This window comes from Pyrgilauda ruficollis, unplaced genomic scaffold, assembly GCF_017590135.1.
Source record: "Pyrgilauda ruficollis isolate IOZ18807 unplaced genomic scaffold, ASM1759013v1 scaffold29, whole genome shotgun sequence".
In the NCBI taxonomy this organism is placed as follows: Eukaryota; Metazoa; Chordata; class Aves; order Passeriformes; family Passeridae; genus Pyrgilauda; species Pyrgilauda ruficollis.
The window spans coordinates 11,481,952-11,502,070 of NW_024524266.1; the positions used below are offsets into that span (position 1 = coordinate 11,481,952).

At 40.1% G+C, this 20,119-nt stretch overlaps 1 protein-coding gene across 6 annotated transcripts in view; it reads left to right on the forward strand.

Moving 5' to 3' along the window:
- Positions 1 to 17,308, forward strand: part of MBTPS2 (membrane bound transcription factor peptidase, site 2) — a 39,193-nt gene extending 21,885 nt beyond the window's left edge. For 2 of the 6 annotated variants that reach the window (XM_041472323.1, XM_041472320.1), the window contains 3 exons: positions 1,322 to 1,517; positions 9,996 to 10,071; positions 11,375 to 13,169. In XM_041472323.1, the coding sequence (XP_041328257.1) occupies positions 1,322 to 1,517; positions 9,996 to 10,071; positions 11,375 to 11,597 (495 nt within the window). In that variant the 3' untranslated portion in view covers positions 11,598 to 13,169. Of the gene's footprint in view, positions 1 to 1,321; positions 1,518 to 4,272; positions 5,549 to 9,995; positions 10,072 to 11,374 lie in introns of those variants that run through there. The other 4 variants (XR_005955519.1, XM_041472321.1, XM_041472322.1 and 1 more) reach the window with 4 other exon arrangements.
- Positions 17,309 to 20,119: the final 2,811 nt, after the last annotated feature.

A 20,119-nucleotide genomic window follows, 5' to 3' on the forward strand; every position in this document is an offset into this window, starting at 1 on the left:
CTGTTATGCATATGTGTACTTTGCTAGAAATAGTTTGCTTTTATTTTGGTATACGTACATACCCTCTCTTCCACACTACAAAATATCAGTGTTTTTTAAAATATGTGTTCCATACTGACAGTGATGGAGTATTTCTGTTGGTTCTTTACAAGCAGAAGAACACACTAATGAACTATGTAAACTTTTCTACACATGGCAGTTTATTATTTTTCTGACTCTAGTGATAAATACCAGAAGTAATTCAAATATTTTTTTCCAAATCTGCTATGTTTACAGTTTCTATAGTGGTAAACTTCTCACTCCAGGATATTTAACCACTAAGAGCTGAACACATTCCAGTGGTTCATTTGAAATATGGCAGTGCCAGCAAGATTTGATAAATCACTATCCCATTGAGCCTGGGCATTCTTAAGCTTGTAGTTGCTAAATAATCAGGAAGCTTGAGACCTTGTGACTTTCAAGTGTCCTTAGACTGGCTGTGAGTTTTGAACATTTTTTTAAAATGGTCTTTGCAGTGCTATGCAGCAGTTTTTGAAAGAGTGTCTTCTCCCTCAGAGTAGAAGGAATTTGTATCAAGGCTAATGGTGAGGGTCTGACACTCATGCATTATGGGAAATGCAATGATCAGGCTGAGAAGGTAGAAATTACTTTTGCTTTTCCTCCTAGGGCAAATAGTAGATTATGATTCCTTGCTTCTATTTTTAGAACAAAAGGAAAAGTGTCACTGAGATTTTCTGAGAGACATGAAGGGGAAAACTAATTTCCTGTTCCCTTCTGCTGTACTGTCTTTGGCCCATGGGGAGCAAGAAAGGTCTGGTCTGTCAGAGAGTGGAAGAGTGCTATAGACAGGAGCTGGGGCACAGCAGTGCATTGAGTCCTGTGTTCATCTGAGTTGAGAACAATTTCTTAGCTACCACACACCAGGTAGGTTTGTTGGTTTACTTGCTAAAACTTCATCTTGAACAGGTAAGTCACTAGGATGTTGATACAGGCTCTGTCAACTAGAAATCACTGACCTATGATTTTCTGTTGTGCATATGTGTACTTTGCTAGAAATAGTTTGCTTTTATTTTGGTATACGTACATACCCTCTCTTCCACACTACAAAATATGGAATGACAGGTTGAATATGCATCAGGTAGAGTTTCGTCAGGATTTGGCAACAAAAAATTAGGGGAAAAAATCAGATTTTAGCTCTTCATGGGCTTATATCAGTGAGGCATTTCTTTGTTTAAAAAGGAATCTTTTGTTCCTTTTATTTTGGTCTGCTGGAAAATAGCTTACCTTTACCTTTCATGATGATTTTAAATGCCCTTTGCAGTATGCCTGTCTGCCAGCACGAAAAGTTATTGAAGCCAGCAAAGTTTGTCGATCCAACATGGACTGCCATAAGGACTTCGTTCCAAGCTTTTGTGTGACTCCTTCTTTGGAGAACCAAACAAGGCTAATCAGGGTAAAGCATCCACCCCATATTGACATGCTCTATGTGGGACACCCCATGCATCTTCAGTACACAGGTTGGTATTATTTATTTAAAGTTTAGCAAAAGCAATCTCTAATATGGTTTCCTTTGCCTTCCTGCTTAAACAAGGTTTTGGAGTGCTTCTTAGTTAATTTGTTTAAAGCAGAATCCATTTCTTGTTACAGCCAGTGGAGAGATATGGACTACTAAAATAAAATGTTCAGAGTGCAATGAGTTATGAAGGTAATAGAAACCATATGTGATATGAGATAGTTGTTTTTTCAGAAGACTATGAAAGGGCTATTTCTGGAACAGATCTTATTCAGGTTAGTCATAGGAACCAGGTGTCTGCATTTTCCTAGCACATAAATGTCTCAAAATGCTATTGTAAAATCTCTAGGGCACCTTGCTCCAGCACCTTGCCTGGAATATTAGCATGACTGCTTAAATCACACCTAATATCCAAGTATCTGTGACAGATTCCCATGACTACTAAGCCACAAGTGTTATCACAACGTAGTTTTTTCCTGATTTATTTTTTCATTTGACTGCCCTAAATTAAGTAACATATAAAATTTTAGTTCCTTTCTTTGAAGTTCACTGTGACTCTCCTTTGAGCATCTTATATAAATAAAAAGTAATTCTGCTTCTGAAGTGAGTATGGAAAGAATGAACAAATTCTTCAACATCCTACTTGATAACTTGAGTGGGATTGTGAAAATCAGCTGCAGATGGGCTTTAAGAAATTTGAAGTGTTAAATTACTATCCCTTCCTGTGAGGAGGGTATTGTTCCTCACAGACAGCTGAAACTGTTGGGGTGATTTTGTAAGTACTACCTTGGAAGTATCTCCTTAGGAAGGCATTGTACTTTTTTGAATAAGCACTGGAATTAGGTACAAAAGAGTTTTAGAAACAGTGATGAAATCTGGTGGTATAAATCCGTTAACATTCTTGGATACCATATTTTCAGTAAATCGATCAGTCTTTATTTTTCCATACTGGTAATTTGATACTCTGTGAGGAGTTACTTATTTCAACTTTTTTTTATAATATACTCTAATTTAAGCCCAAAATATCATCTCTTCATTTGTTACTTCTGGCCTTATGCCATTTAAGAGGAAAACATTTTTCACTTGTGTGTTACCAAAACACACTACTGTATCTGATGATATTTATTTCAAATGCAGCAACATATTTTAAGAATAGAGTTTTATAATTATTCAGAATTTCTTTTCGTGGTCTTTAACAATACAAACTGTTGGTACTGAAGAACAATTGATGTTGTTCCCTTTTCAATGCATTGGAGCAATGGAGTTTTCATTGGTGTTTCCCACTGTAGTAATTCTGCAGAAGTATTGAACCTGCCAGTCTTTCAGAAATCAGAAAAGAATGTTATTGCTTTAAAGAGGTAGTTCTTCTTCAAGAAGTTATTTTGTAAAAATACTGTTTGCATACACATGTAGGAGTAGAATTTTAAAGTGATTTACTCTTGGAATTGTGCACTGAATGTACTCATTTGAAAGCTAGAAGTTTAATTTTATTACCAACTTTGCTGCAAATGTAATCTATGCTCTTATATTCCCCTTGGAAAAACACCAGACCAAAATGATAGGATGCTGGCTTGGGTAGCAGGCAATCTGCTGTAGAGAATCTGCCATTGTAGAGTTTCATTCCAGCGAAACAACTTCTAAATACTTCAGGCTTAGCATTGCACTGTACAGAACTGGCTGGGGCCAACAGGTTTGGTGTGGTTTTGGCTTTTTTTCCCCAAATGTGACTGATCAGAATGTGGTAACTGTTTTTTTGCAGTTAAAAACAGAAAATAATTTCTTCCTCTACTGTGTGAGCTTTGAAATAGGAATATGGTTTAATGAAATGCCTTGTTCTTCAGTGTGATTTTTCTGCCTGCAGGAAACATTACTTTTTATAGTGGTACTATTTTGAACGCACAACATAATATGGGAGTTGTAGTACTGGTGTGTATGAATATACTTTCTCAAGAAATGTCACTAAAGCAATGTTTGAATAACATTCTAAAATTATGCATGCATTATTTTCTGCTTAGGCTGGTATTGTTGTCATGGTAGTCCTGATTTATGGAAAAGCAGTAATTATTTCATATTTTCATTTGAAGATAACTTCCAGATTACATATTTTTTTAAAAAAGTATATCTATGTTAGCTGCTTAGAAGAAATAGTATCTACAGCTTATTTCTATTAAATCTTTCTGTTGCCTCAAATTAAAATATCGTAGCAAAAATATTGTTGTTGATATGGAAGCTATATATACCATGTTTTTCCAGTATTTAAAAATAGCAAAACTTTAAAGAATTATAATCCTAAATGAACTTACAGGGATGGAGATTTGACCAAGACTCAAAACAGAAGGATGATTAGGAGTGCATGTTGTTTGGGACAGACACATTAATGCTTCTAATTAGTATTCTTTCTGTAAAAAGTATCTAATGTTATCCAGTATGAATTCAGACTGTTGGTTCAATACACATGGTATTAAGTCTTTTAAACTCTTCCTATTGCAGGCCAGTTATGTTCTAGAGTCCCTTCCACTGTTGGACAATAAGGTTGAAATGGAGGGCCCTGTCAGTACTGACATGCAAATTTGCAGCATTTCTTCTTTATTTTGTATGAGGGGTTTTATTCCCTCATGTCATTTCTAATACTGCAATATTTTTGCTTCCTTCTCTGGCCCTTGTTGGTTGGGAAGAATCTGGTAACTAGGATTTGTATTTGGAATTCACACTACTTGAGGAAATATCCTATCCCTAAATGTTACTCTTACCCATCACAGACCAAAAACTGTAAGATTTTCTTCACAAAAAGAAGATGAAACTTACCTAGAGATCATTTCCTCAAGCTTGACCAGTCTTCTACTTGTGTTGTATCCAAGTCTTTTAAAATAAAAAAAAAGGCACTTCCTGGCTTTGGGCATGTTTATGAGCAGCAACAGCCATAATCCATGGTGAAGGTCTTTCTGGTACAGCCTGTTCTCTCAGTATTTCCATGCTTGTTTACCCTTATAACTGAGGATGGTCCTTCATTGCTTTTAACCCAGGTTTAAAGGATTACACACATGTAGCTCTTCAGGAGACCACACAGAAATATCTCATGCCATGCTGTCTGTCTCCTCCATGGCATACATGCCCTTTCCCCCATGAAGAAGTTCTGAAAAGCTCTATGGTCAACCTAGTCTCCAAGTCACTTCCAATTAAAATTGTGTCTGTTGTGAATCTTTCTCAATATTTGCCAGCACCATTTAGCATGAGCCAACAAAAGAAATGTTATTTCCAGGTCAAAGAATTGTTTAATTAGAGTGGGAAAACAATGACTGTTTTCTCTCACCCGAGCTCATTGCTGTTCACCTCTTCCCAGCAGTGTCTTTGAAGACAAGTCTGTAGAGCACAATTTCTGTAATTCTTTTGTTATTCTTCAGAGGACAGATTTGCCTACTACCATTGTGTTTGACCCATTACAACCACAAAATTCATTGCTTAATATTACAGTGTCTAGAGCTCAGTCCAGCAATTTCCTGAAGAGTTTCTGTGTGTTTGGAGCTTGCTTCAGCAGCAAGGTTTGGAGTTTAGGTCCATGTCTAGTGGCTGTCAGTGACAACAGTTTATTGTAACGAAGAGGGAAGAAGAGCTATGATCCATCCTCAATGTAGGCATAATTTCAGGTTCAGGACAGTAGTGGCCATTAGGTTTTTGTCAAGAGGCAGTCAAGCTTTGAAACTACAGTGTTTTGCAGTGTGTGTCTCTTGAAACCTTTGAATACACTGGCTGTCTCAGCCATTCTGCTATTTTGGCTCATGAACAGGAGTTTTGATCAGATGTTCTGATACCAGCCTTCAGCTTGACAAGTTATTTGCTTTGGATATCACTTGACCTGTGCATACAAACAAACTGGGTAATGCGAGGCTGGAGAGCAGCCCTGCAGGAAGACCTCTGAGTGTCTTGGTGAGTGGCAAGCTGAACATGAGCCAGCAGTGCCCTGGCAGCCAGGAGGGCCACCTGTGTCCTGGGGGCATCAGAGGCAGCATCGACAGCTGGGCAAGGGAGGGGATTGTCCCACTGCTCTGCACTGGGGCAGCCTCACCTCAAGTGCTGGGGGCAGTTTTGGGCACCACAATATAAGAAAGAAGGGTCTACATTAGAGTGCATCCAGAGGAGGGCTACAAAGATGGTGAAGGGTCTAGACAGGAAACAATTTGAGGAGCAGCTGAGGTCACTTGGCTTCATCAGCCTGGAGGAAACTTCATCATGGTCTACAACGTCACAAGGGGAAGTTGAGGAGCAGGCATTGATCTCTTCACTCTGGTGACCATTGACAGGACCCCAGGAAATGCCTGAAACTGTGCCGGGGAGGTTTAGGTCAGATATCAGGAAAAGGTTCTTCACCTAGAGGGTGGTCCAGCAGTGGAACAGGCTCCCCAGGGAAGCAGTCACGACACCAAGCTTGACAGAGTTCAGGCAGCATTTGGACAATGCTCTCAGGCACATGGTGTGTCTCCTGGGGATGTCCTGTGCAGGGCCAGGAGTTAGACTTGATGATTCTTGTGAGTCCCTTCCAACTCTGGATATTCTGATACTATACAAATACTTGTGTGAAGACTGTCCCTTTTATTCAGACAAAAAGCCAATCCCTGAAGTTGTTGGTTGTGTTTCTGTCAGCCCAACCCCTACCCTGGCATGCCCACCTTCAGCTTTGTCCAGAGGGCTGGGCCAGCAGGTTTGGGGGTGGAGGGGCTGTTTTCGTTGTGGCTGGGGCTGAGCAGTTCCCACAGCTGCTTAAGGGCAGCCAAGGAGAGGCAGGGGAACAGGGACAGCTCAGGGATCAGATGTGTGAGTTTCTTAGGGCTGCTGCAGTTGCAGGGCTGGTTCAGGTGAACTGGTCTGGCTGTCTGAGTGTGTGATCAGGTGGGTGCATTCCTGCCGGTCTCCAGAGAGATGCCTGCGGAGAGAGGAGGTGGCTAAGCTGCAGGTGAGATGCAGGGACCCTCCTCCACAGCAGGCCCAGAGCTGGCAGGGCTCACTGCTGTGAGTGGAGCTGCTGGCACTCTGTGGCAGAGGCACCGCCAGGCAGGGAGACTCCTCCAGGCAGGTTCACTGGTCAGCAGGAGGTGCCAATGCATCTCTTGCTTTTTAGAGCAATATTACCCCCCACTCTTTCTCATCCTGACTTTGTTTTGCCTCTGCCTGTCAAGCTACTCTTGTCCAGGCAGGCTCAGTTTGAGCAAACACTGGCTCCAGTCCAAGTAGGCTTCCCAAGAGAAGACCCAGAAAATAAGAGACCCGTTAAAGCTACTGACAGCTGCAAAAGCCTCAGCAGAGTTTTTCAACCAACCACTAACTTGCTGCTGCACAGCAGCCTGACTGGAAGTGCTTTGTGGCTGTGAGCTGCCTTTGAAGGAAGCAGGAGCTGTGAGGGGATCGATGACTCACCGTTTTCTCTGACGCCACCAGCAGATTGCGAGAGAACACATCAGTATCCCAGCTAGCACGGCAAGCAGGACTATCACTATGCCTATCACACAGCCTGCTCCTTGACAGTAAATAGTTTCAGTCTGCTCATGGGCCTTAGGAACTTGTTTGGTTGTTTCTGCAGAGCAATTCAAAGTGTTAGCCTGTCCTCTGCCAGGTTACCACTTGTGAACTTGAAGCATGTTTGATATCATCAGAATGTTCTGTTTTCCCCCCCAGTGCTGGTCCTGGAGGCATAGTCCCACCCTTTGGGGACAGGTTGTCCCTCTGAACAGAACTCAAATGATCAGGAGGAGAGCACAGTGGGGAGCACTGCTGCTTGGCCAGTCACTTCTTCAGCAAAATCTCATCAGGAAGTTCCACCTGCAGCTCTCCCTCTCTGGGCCAACTCCCACACCCCAAGGGGATGGAGTCAGGCCTTCACAGGAGACACTTGAGCCTTGCTCTCCCTGTCTGCCTTTTCTCCAGCATGTGCACCCCTTCCAGCCACTCCCAGGTTTCAGGATGTGTCTCCCCATAAGGGACCCCAGCAGGACTGCTCAGTACCTGAGTGCTTTGGGTCTGCCTGAGGAGATTCACCAGCTTTCGCATCCGCATTTTTTTCTCCAGACTTTGTCAGCACTGCCAAAAAGCAGATACAGGTAAAGCCTCAGCATGGCTCAGGCATGGAGGATGGGGAGGTTCCCTCTAGCTTCCTTGCCCAATATACGAGTCAGAACATTAACATAGACCTCAACTCATGAGAATGATCCTGCTTGGGGCTACTTTTCTGCTTTGGTACTCAGGGCAAGCTCTGGGATGGAGCTGCAGGGGAAACTATGTTTGTACAAGACTCCTGTTTTTCATTTTCTCTGCAATGGGATCCAGATGTTTTGAACCTAACACACTTTCAGCTTAGTTGCTGATGTGACATGCAGGAGTAGGCACTGGGGAAAGAGCCTGCTGCCACACAGCCATCCTGTGCTGACCATAGGACAGCAACTGCCATGCCAGAGGCTGGCATCGGCCTTGGGATGAACAACTTGCATTTGATGTGGAAGGAAGATGGAAAGGTAAATGCACTTTCTTCCAACTAATTTACCTGTGGGATCATGCATATGCTTGGTCACTGGAGATTTCTGCAAGCCATCAGCCTTAACATCTTAAAGAAAATTACTCATTAGTAAGATATTGACACATTAGTGATAATTATTCTTTCAAAGGAAGGGACATTGAGAACTTACGTGCTCCAGGCGCGCCCAAAAACTCCAAACCATCTTTCTTCCAAGCTGCCAGAGAATCTGCTAGAGATTCATCTAGAAGCAAGCACAGAGAGGTGTTTCCATTGTGTGTTGGGATCTGCTTTTGTGTACAGAAGCACTGGATGGGGGTCAGATAACAGCATGGGAGCCAGATGTCAGTGGATTGCCAGAGCTCCAGAGGAGGACCTGGGGACCTTTGAACTGGCAGCGCAACACTGTTCAAGCACAATGTGCAACAGCCCTGGAGGAGAGATGAACTTGGGACTCTCTTAACAGGAAAGTGCTCACACAGAGGAAACCCTCACTAATGAACTGGAGGAAAAAACATATTGGTGGGAAGACACCCCTAAGCCCATGAAGGGCTGGACCAGTGCTGGCAGCTTACCTGCTTCCTGTGATTTCTGTAGAGCATAGTTGGCAGCCCCGGAGTGCAGGACCATCAAGAGAATGAAGAGGGAGAGGAAAACACGGTCAACAAGGGCCATGGTCCCCCTTCCACCACGCTGCTGCTGCTGGTGGTGGGGGCTGAGCAGTAGGTTCTTATGGCCAGTGCAGTGCCATGGAGCTCTGTGACCTCATGGCTTCATGCAGCCAGGGCAGGGCTGTGCGGGGATGGCACACAGGGTGCTCATGGAGAGCTTCTGGAGCACTGTGGGGCTGTGTGACCTCATGGCCCTGGAATGAGCAGGCAGCCAGGGTGGGCCTGTGTGGGGATGGAACACAGGGTGCTCCTGGGAAGCTTCCCTCCCAAGCAGGGGAGCACATCCCATAGGGCAGCTCCACCCAAGGGCTGGGACAGGGCCTCCCCACTGCAGGATCAAGTACACCTTCCACAAGTCTGCAGACAATGCCAAGCTGCGTGGTGCAGTTGGCGCACCTGAAGGATGGGAAGCCATCCAGAGGGACCTGAACAAACTTGAAAAGAACCCTCATGAGGTTCAGTAAGACCAAGTTCCAAGTCCTGCACGTGCACTGGGGCAAGCCCCTGTATCCAGCTGCAGAAAGCTGTAGGGTCTGCTTGGTTATCCAATGTAATTTTTAAAATATGACTAAAAGAGTATTTTAATAAAATATTGCATTTAGTTGAGTAATTCTGTATGTAGAATAGGTATAAGGGGAAAAAAGTTGTATCTTTGGGGCTTTTTTGTGGTTCAACAATTTTTTTTACCATAATGCCTTGATACTGAAAACTGCTGGGAAAACACATAGAATGTTTCAAAGAACTTCCCAGTTGTATCTCTGATAATCAGCGGCATCCCCTCATAGCCTTTGGTTTCTCAGAGGATCTCCAGAATTCTGCTGCCCATCTCTCCCTCTCCTGTACACCATGAGCTCAGCCTCACTTTAGGGGGATCTTCTGCAGGTACTGCCAGAGAAAATTTTTCTGGCCTTCAGAGAAAATACACATGTGCACCCACAGTATGCACGTGGACTGCATATGTTGAAAAAGTCTGGTAACTATAATATCTTTTCTTTGAAAAATACATGAATCATACAGTGGGGTCTTTATGATTAAAGATGTCCCTGAAAATATGTATTTTAGATCTAGTTTTACTGAAATGCCAGTTGTGCTTTGTGTAGTGCCTTTACTGTGATAGTGGCCACATTTAAGAGAAATGCAATAGCTGCACTCTTGTAAAAACAAAAAAACCCAATCCAACCCTTATTGAGATTGATTATTTCTCCTGGAAGAGGGTCATTTCACATGTGATTTTTCTGAAAAATTATAATCTAAAATTTGTAATGTTATAATCCTGGAATGACTTTTCATGCTTTGTGTATTTTCGTTTCAGTAAGTCTCAGCAGTTTTGTACCACGACAAAACTTTCTAAGTATCGATCTGCCTGTGGTGATAGAGACATTTTGCAAGTATCCTTTGAAGTGTGTTTGTTCTTTTAAGGTAAGAAGGGAACTGTTCAGAATTTAGTGACCTATCAAAACTTCAGTTGGATGTCATTTTAGACAGGATATCCTAAAATATTTCTGTAGAGATTTGACATCTTTATCCTGTCTCTGCATTGATTATTGTCCATGAGCCAGGCTAAAAATGAACCTCTTACTTTCTTGTGCTTAAGAGCGTATTTTTGGTCAGTGCTTTTTTTAACTCTTGAAGGTGAGCCTTAACAGATGTGACAAAAAAGCCAAAGTAAGCCTGAATTTAAGTCAGGAAAAATGAGATGTTCTTGCTAGTTTTGCAATATCAGAGTTTTATTATTTTTGTGTTATTATACTGAACTAAATAACAGGATATGGTAGTTTTGTGGGTTTTTTTTTTCTTCCAAAGTAAAGAAAATAGCTGTTCAAAAAACAGGATAATTCAATTAACTCTTGCTCATTAATGAACAAGATTATATATATACACATACATATAGATTAGTAGACTTGAATGTCTAGGAATCTAATCTAGGAACTCTTAGCCTTAGAAACTGAAATGTTTATGTGTGGCTATAGAATAACTAAACTGTGTAGTTCAGTTTAGTAACAAGTCCATAGAAGCAGAGGAAAGGTACCACATAAGCTCCTGTTTTCTGGGAACACATCAAGGTTCACACTGCCCCAGCTGCTTTCTGACTGTGTCTTCTTGCCTGGCCTTTCAGGGTGGAGGTAGGTCCTGCAGTTAGCAAGCCTTTAACCAACAGTGAAAATTACCCGTGCCTCATTCTCACGTGCACACACATGTACAGAAATCCACTCAGCTTTTCTGGCTAACAGGTAAGCAAGAGAGATAGGTCAGATGTCTGATGATATTCTAGTCATTTACTAGGGAGTGTTTTGGAAAATATTCCTAATCATGATTTCATACTTGGGTCTAGAATACCTTCTTAGTCCAGGCATGGCGTCAGAGCTATAACCTTCCTCCAAAACCACACAAGGCAAGCAAAGAAGACGGTGGTTTTGCTGCCTCCTGCTTTCACTAAAGTTGTGAGGAGTGCAGGTATCCAAACTTAGCCCTTAAAAAATAAAAATCTGTAAAGGCAGTTCTGAGTGGGTATGTTATGGCATAAAAGTAATTTTACTCATACAATTTCTGTGAAACAGAATGGCAGCTAGAAAAATAACCTTTGTATGTATCTTCCTGCATACTAGAAATACAACACATATATATTTTTTTAAAACTTTTTTTTAATATTTTCTCAGATACTTTTAATGAACCTTAACTACATTCAACCAGGTACCTCATCTCACTATCAGGAGCACTGGCAGTTATCAACGCTGTACCCTGCTTTGCTTTGGATGGTCAGTGGATATTAAATTCCTTCCTGGAAGCCACATTGAGCTCCCTAATTGTAGAAAAACAAAACAGAGAGCTTGTTGGCTTTTTGATTTTGCTTGCTGGTAGTGCACTTTTGGCTGCCAATGTCGCACTGGGACTTTGGATGGTGACAGCGCGATAGAATATTGGATATTCTTCCATCAGTTCTCAAAGTACACAGAAATAATGAATCCATTACCTTTTAAAATTTGTCCAGTACTGAGATTGAAATAATTCCCTTAATATGACACTGAATGAACAATCAACTGGTGGTTGCTGTTTTAATTTAAAACTTTATAACACCATGCCTGTGGTCATGGGAAATCTAATAGGAAAAAGTAGGAGCCTTTTTACTTACTCTTTAAGCACTGTATTAATTTTGAGAAATTGCATTTTAAGATTGCATAGGAAAAAAAATCAGACTTCATTAATTCAGATGTCAGATAAGGGAATTACTTTGCCTCAAATATTTGTAAAGTGGGAGGAAAAAACCCAGGTTTTTTTATAATTTAACTAATTGTCTGTGTGGGCTCTGATCATTTCTCAATGAGCATAGTCTTCAGTGACTATGCTCATTGAGAAATAGAGTCTTCAGTTTTGGTTTTTTTAGTCTGGTATTCTACCAAACTGGATTTGAAGAAGCCCTAAAGTCTGGTCTCAAAATGGGGAAAAGCTAGGTAAATGCTTACCATGTGTTAATGGGGAGAGCAGCCATTTGGGTTAGTGGCTTTCCTTTCCACCTGGCCAAAATGACTGGAGGAATGTTGTCCTTGGGATGTAGATGAGAAGTGCCAATGTCTGCTAAAAATGAAGCATGTGGGAGGACAACAAAGCCCGCGTGTTTGTGTTGCTTAAACTTTCAGTTGTATGTTATCAGACGCAGCTGAAATTTTTTAAAGGCAATATTTGTCAGCAATAGCTACAAGATAACAGAAATATAGTTTCTGAGTGCTGAAGTATGCTGTGCACAGTTTTCCTAAGTGATATGTAATGTTTGTGCTGTTTTACTCAGAAAATAATACTGTATTCTACCTGTTCACAGTTGAAAGTGAAACCTATTGTTTTTATGGTGTCTATCTTCTGATGCTATGCATGCAATATGTACAGTAACTCACTGATGGTTTTCTGTATTTCAAAGGGTAATTTTCCTTTGCTAGGATTCATTCTGTTCAAAAATAGCAAACAAAGATATTTAGCTTGTCTTAGATCTTAATTATTTAGAGGAAGAATATGATTGTGACTTGAACTATTTAAACATTTGGCTTTGCTTTCTGAGATGAATATAGACCGTATCCTTGTTCTTAAATGAATAGTGGAAGAACAGTCAGTGTTTTACTGACTGAAGTATGTCTGACGTGCTTTGAAGCTCTTTAGGTTTGTAATGTTTTGTACCCAATAAGATTATATATTTCATGTCTTTTCCTCCTGTGATATATTGCCTAGTTTATCTAAATCAGGTTCAGTCAGAGCCTTGCCTCAATATAGGCTGATATTTAAACAAAAATGCTCTGGTTTGGGAACCTAAATATTTGAAATAGAAAATTTTTGAAAAATACCCTGCAACTTCTGCCTCATACAGTGTTCCCCATAGGAGCTGCTGCAGCCCAGAGTTCCTTTACAGAAATGGCCTTTCCATCAGGAACTGAAGTGCAACCTAAGCTCACAGATCCTGGCCTGCAGGGAGTACTGAAACATCCAGGACCAGGTAAAATAGATTATTTTGGCACTTGAGGTGAAAGCCTGGGTAATTTCAAAGTGGGGCTGAGCCCAATTCCTGGTGTTGCTGCACAGATTCATAACTCTATGATGTTTGCATTTGCCCACTGATGTGTACTTTTGCACAGTAGCTTTCACACTTAAGATGCACTCCTTTCTTACGATGATGCAAGCAGTAGTGAGAAACCGTGTTTATTTATTTGTTGTTGGCTAGCTTATATCCCCTTCCAGTGCTGCCACAGGCTGAGTGGGCCCTTGAAATTCACCTCTGTGGGGTGGCTGGCCTATGCCTCTCCTTTTCAGTAATTTCAACCCAGGCAAATCGGGACAGGTCCTGGTAGGAGAGGGTGAATCCTTCAGTCCAGTGTGAGCTGGCCCCTTTGGGGACCATTAAAAGTAAAACAAAGTGCAAGAAAAGAAATGCAAACTACTGTAATTGTAATAATTGAAAAACCCTGTAACTCTAACTTGTCATCACTCCTGGAAATACAGAGAGGTTTCAGAGTAGCAGTTTTGATGGGCCACTCTGCCATCCCTTGGTGGGCAGGAGGACAGGAGCAGCCTGGTCCTTGCACAAGGCCTGGCTCTGAGGCTCTGTTCCAGACTGCTCTCTCACCTCAGTGGCTGTTTACTGATGTGAGCTCTTCCTTACAGTGGCTCTATAACATTTTCCTCTGCCTCATCCAATCTACAGTGCAAAAAATTAATTTGGACTTAGAAGTTTTAATGTAGTTTAGTAAAACAGGATTATTTACTTTGAAAACATGTCAGGTTTGATATTTATTTATTTATTCATGTTGGCTACAATGGATTGGAACAATCCTTTAGCATAGTGCCTCTCATGGAAATGTAGGCACCAGATTTAGGAAAACCCAAAGCTTTTGAATTGGCATGGACAAATTTCATCTGCTATAATGAGGCTGACAGGCTGTTCCTGGTTATTTAGTGTGCTACCAAAACATGAAGTTTTATCAAACAAAGCCAGTGTACTTTACACAGTCAGTGAAAGCCACAGTTCTACTGAGTAGAACTTCAGTCCGTGTCTGACCTCATAAGCACGAAGAGGGTGGAGAAGACATTGGTCATGGCTTTAGCAAAACAGACACCCTAGTGCACTCTAAAGACCCTAGATATCATGTATGGAAGAGAGAGTACTAGAAATGCTTAAAAATAATTCATAAGTCCATTTCTCCACATGCTAAAATTTGACTGAGTAAGGGTTGATTTAGGTATGTACAGGTTCTTTAGATCAAGACTTATAGGCAAACTGAGTATGAATGGTGACCCAGCACATCTTAGATTAGTGTGGACAAAGGTAATAGTCAGGTTGGACTACTCTCTGAAGAAGAAGTTGTTCAGTGGGTCCATTTCATTCTCTATAATCCTGACATGGATTACATTCTAATAAGCATGTGCCATACATACACTTACTGGGACGATTTTTTCTTGTGTTTTGGTCATTTATTTAGCAAGAGAAAACACAAAAGTACAGAGTGATTTTTGTGTGTTGGATTTTTACTGGAGTATTTCAGATGTATGTTTTGTTTTTGTAAAAATAGGAAGTCTTTAATTTAAATCCTTCTACATCTTATTCTAATTAGCCCCTCAGAATCTTTAATACGGAATCCATCAATATAATTTTAGGGCATATTGACTGGACTATAAAACACAGCACTCTTAAAGATTGGATGGCTGCTATTATTTATGTATATACTATGCATTTTAAATCTGTATCAGATGGAAAAAGTAATGTCTAATATTCAGAAATTATATACTTAGCTTTTGTTTGAAAATTTCCAGAAGAATTCCATAATTATAATCATTGTTCTACTTTTTTTTAATGAAGTTGTTTTTTATATCAGTAAATATTTACATAGCATGTTCTGGTAGTGCATGATATGACATGAAAATGTCATACTAAGGCAAACTCCTTAGCATGGGGGATGTTACATGCTCTTTGCTAACTTAGGAATTTAAAACCAGCTTGCTTCTGTACAAATTAAATAAAAGTGGCTTCAGTAGAAAAAGTATAGACAAACTTGCAGATTAGTCATCCCAAATTATGAGCCACAGTGGAAAATTTGTTAACTCATCCTTTTTATTTAGAATGAAACAACCATGTTAATAGTTTCTGTGACAACCATGTTAATAGTTAATGTGATAATTCTACATTTGTGGAAATGTGTGTATACATACATTTGTATAACAGATACATACATAGCCATAGGATGGATTAGTGCTTTTTTAGGGATAGCTTACAGCAGTCCTCCATATCCTGCAATGTAGGCTTTTGTTTTTCTTTTCCCCCTCTCTCAATGGGAATTCTCTCAATGGTTTTCTCTGGATTTGAAAGGAGAAACTTATATTTTCTTCCCAAAAGCAATTTTTAACTTCTTTATTTACAGAATACAAGTGATGGGGACAGGAGGTAACCACAGATGCATGAGTTTTGTTCAGTTGACGTTTAAAGCATGTTTCTTATTTCTATGAAACCTCAGCTACAAGTACAGTAAACATGCACAGCTTTTTCAGGGCAACTAAAAAAGGTCAGCCTTCACTCTTTACTGCTGCTGTTTGTGCTGTTCTGGAGAGCTGGGATGAACAACACTGTGTAGAGCATACTGAAGAAATAAAGTTTTCAGGATAGAACTCTCCACGGCGGTCAGGGTGTTTCAGCTTTCTTTTAAAAAGGATTTGTTTTGTTCAGTTTTGCATATCAGCAATCCTAGCGTTCCCAAAGCTTCCCATACATTTTACATGATGTCAAAGGGTGACCTGTAGGAATATTTTAAAAACAAATTATGTATATCTTACAAATTCAGAGCTTTCATACAGATCTGGGTATGACTAATGACAGATGAAGAAGGCCTATAGAGGTTTATATAGCCTAGTCTGTATTTAATTGTTTTAAAAATATGTGAATTAAACTCTGGATATAAGTAGTTATTTGTAAAATATGTTTTCTGTACACCTGCATTCAGACCAATTTCCACAACCAGTCTTGCCTCAGCTTTGTTCTTGTAGTTTTGTGAGTAAGCAATCTTGAATCTTAACATAGGTAAGATTCAAAGGCGGCAAATATTTTATACTGTCTTTATCCTGAATTTCATGTGATTCCTATTGATTATTTAATGTGTCTGAGTTACCTGGGATACACACCCTGCATCAATGCAGCATCTGGGAACATTGCACGGGGGCCTGCCAGCAAACAGCAGCTCTGTGACTGCTGGTCCTTGGGCTCGTCCACTCCATCATGTGAAGAGCAGATGGCAGCGTTTAAGGGCAGTGAAGGACTTCAGTTCATGGCAGCTTTATGAAACTTTCACACTGCTGACCTGGTGTGAAAGGACAGGAACAAAGAGCAGGATATGACACTGCAATTCCTTTCATTCCATTTACATTGTCATGAAACCTGAAAAGAACTTGTAATTAACATTTCAGAGCAGAAGATATGTTTTCCAGTCCTTCATTGAATCATTCAGTGACTGGTGGTCAAACTTTTTTTCTTAACATTTTGTCATTCCTTTGATAAATATGTGCTGAATAAGTAGCATGGGTAGTTGTAACTTATTTTGTAAAATGGACTTGGGTATTTCTCACCTCTGGATATTCATCCTGGGATGGTTTTTGCAGCATCATAGTATAATTTATCTTCATTGATACTGGGTTGAAAGTTTGGAGGCTATTTCCAAGCCATCACTAGGAAAATCTATTTCCAAGTTGTTTGTTAATATTTTTAATTCATCTTTTCCTTACATAACATTGTTTTCAGATTTCATATACTCAGTTGATCTTATCTGAAGCCTGTCAATGGAATATGTATTGTTTAGAAATTCACTGTGGGGTTTTTTTCCCTCTACATGGCCTTATTTTTCACACTGACTCACAGCTGTGGAATGTTAGATTTCTAGACCCTTTGTTCCCACTATGCATTGTTCATGATCATGGGGTTTTTTTAAGAAAACAGCAAAAAAAGAAAGCTTCATTTTGAAAATGTCAGCTAACAAATATATGGAACACTGAATAATGTATTGTGGTTTTGTTTTGCTATTTTCTCTATTTAATTAACCAAACAATAAGTATTGTTTTCTCTGTATGATAAATGTATCCTGCAAATAAATTCATTGTCTGATTGTTGATGTGCTTAAGTCTGTTTTTAAAAATAAGGTAGAGTGACATAATTCCTTATTAGTGGCAATTGCTATATTCTGTTCTCTTCATATATTCTCGTTCTCTTCATATGTGATTCATATATTCTCTCTGGGTACCAGCACGATACACCATCCTTTTTGGTGTCTGACTACCTAAAAATAATAATAACTGTAACTTTACTTTCCCTTATTTATCAGCTTATCACAGTAAGTAGTAGTTGAAATATTTGATGCTGGATGTCATTGTCAAGGTAAGCAAAACCACTGCTCTGGTCAGTCCTGTGTGAAGAACTTAGAATGTCAGCTCTTCAAAGGTGAACTTACATATGAGAACCTTAGATTTGTTTATCCAGGCCAGCCCAGGGCTGGGCCCATTCCCTGGATGTTCTGGACAGGTTTCCTTGGGTATCCCGGTGGAGTCTGGGCTGTGCTAGCACCCAGCTCTGTGTGGGAGGGAAGCGCTGTTGCTGCTCCTTGAGCAAGCTCATCTGGAGCCAGCCAGGTTATTTGTTCTGAGAAATGAACCAGCCTTTGTTGCCTATTGGACACGCTGTTACTTTATACAAGCAGAGCTGTTCCAGCAATTGTGGCTTTGTTTCCAGATAAAAGATTGCCATGAGAAATGGACACAAAGCACAGATTGGACACATTGCTAGGATTTCCCAGATAGGTTGCTATGCAGTTTCTGCAATTTTCTGAATTGCATTTTTCTGGCATGAGGAGATGCCTTTTTTTTTCCTCTTACCCATGTTAAAGGTAGATACAATAGCTTTTTTTTTTTTTTCTGAAGCATGTAAGCGTTTAGGAGAATTCTGAGTTTTTCAGTTGGTTTTAAAGCTTATCCTTTACTGTGATGAGGTATGTCCCTCTTGTAATCTGGAAAAACAATCAATTATATCCTAATGTCATCCTGAGGAATGTTGCCTTATTCACTAATGTAATTTCAGAGTAAAATTTAAAAAGAAACCCTGTATTTAGGAGTCTTATTGATGGTGACTTTATAAAGAAAGCTAAATATAATTCTTCCTGTGATCATACCAGTTTGAACCAGCAAGCAGAAGCATTCCTAAATATCTGCAGTGGATCTGTATGCACTGAATTCCCTTAAATATTCTATAAGTATTTTTATGATCTTCTGATGTGACCTGCGCAACAAAATCAAATTTAAGGTTTGATTCTAATCTTATGGTGATAAACTGAGAGAATTCACAACATTTATGAGGACTAAGCTGATAAATGTCTTGTAGCTGGACTAAAATGTTCCCCTTTTTTTACCTCAGAGAGATGTGGGTCTGGTGTTTGCTTTCATACTTTTAAATATGGTGTTGTTGAAATATAATTGGATATTCTTACCAATTATGTATCATATTATTTGCATTTATGATTAGTTCTACCTCTTTTTAGTTCTTTGCAAGTATATTAGTAGCTGAATACTATGTCACTGCCACAGCTGCCTGTCTTGAAAGCACATGGTCCTACATACTTTTTTTATTTCCCCCTCAAAGGAATCTTTCAAACTGAAAAGAAATACTTTTTTTCCTTTTTTTCTTTTTAATGTCATCCTTTTAATTTACTATTGCATTACAAAAGTTCCTGTCCTTTTACCTTTTATGGTTCTTTGAGGACATCTATTAAAATATTACCAGATTTTTTTTTTCATTTTCCCAAACCAACTGAATTTGATTCAGTTGCCCACGCAGGCATCTGGTGTGGTCTGAGATATCCTAAGGTCTTCTTAGGTTAAAAATCTGACTTGAAAGAACATTTTGAAGCTCATCCCCCACTTGTCTCCTTTTGTCTTCTGGTGGATGAGTCCCAGGGTTTCTGAGACCCACACACGGGGCTTCCAGATGTGGGTGAGACCCTACTGGAGATCAAAGACATTCTGGACCTGCTGCTGGATACTTGGGAAGGTACCTGAGGGCATTTTGTATCACACCAGATGCTTGCACGTGGGCAGCAAATCAAGCCAAACAGATTCCTTTCCTTTCTTGTATTTTTTTTCTTTTGGCTCATGAATTACAGTAGACTATGAGGCTTTTTGAGTAAGTATATCTGACATAAAATTCATCTAAGCTGTTCTGTTTATGCAGAACAGTGTGATCCAGACTGCTATAAAAGGCTAGCAGAATACATTCATTCTCCTCCTGCACTGACCTCAGGCCTGGAAGCAGCAGAAATTAGTGTTGCTGCCTTACCTACAGCAAGAAAAAGGAAGGCTGATGTTATGAGGAAAATCCCATCAGTCTCAGGCTGTGGAGGCACCAGGTAGAGACAAGACATGTGAGAGGTCTGTGATCATCTCTGCCAAGTGCCACAACTGTGCATTTGACTGGATTTAACTTGCAGGAGAAATGAGACAGTTAAAAATGGGATAGAGTCAGGGAAGGGAGTGACAGTGAGGTGGTTTGTTCATTTACAGAATCATTAATAACTCTACAGTAAGCATTTTTACTACTTTTTTCTTCCCATTGAAGCATTTATAGAGCTGACCTGACTAGAACTAACAAACTTCAGTCATTGGTAGAAACACATTGGTAGCAAGATCAGAGGGGCAATGAAAACCTGTCCTTCTAACAGCAGTGCAGGATGCTCAGACTTTAGTTTTGTCCCTCTCCCTGACTGAGGATCAGGACCAGTCTGACTTTCAGGTAGTCTGGATGCAAAGTCAGAACTTTTCTCCTGTTTCCACAGTCACCCTTCAGCATGAGTTAACCTTACAAATGCAATTATTAAGAAAATCAAATTTTAAAATGTTTTGCCCCTTGGCTTTGTTTTCATTCCTGTAGCTATTTGA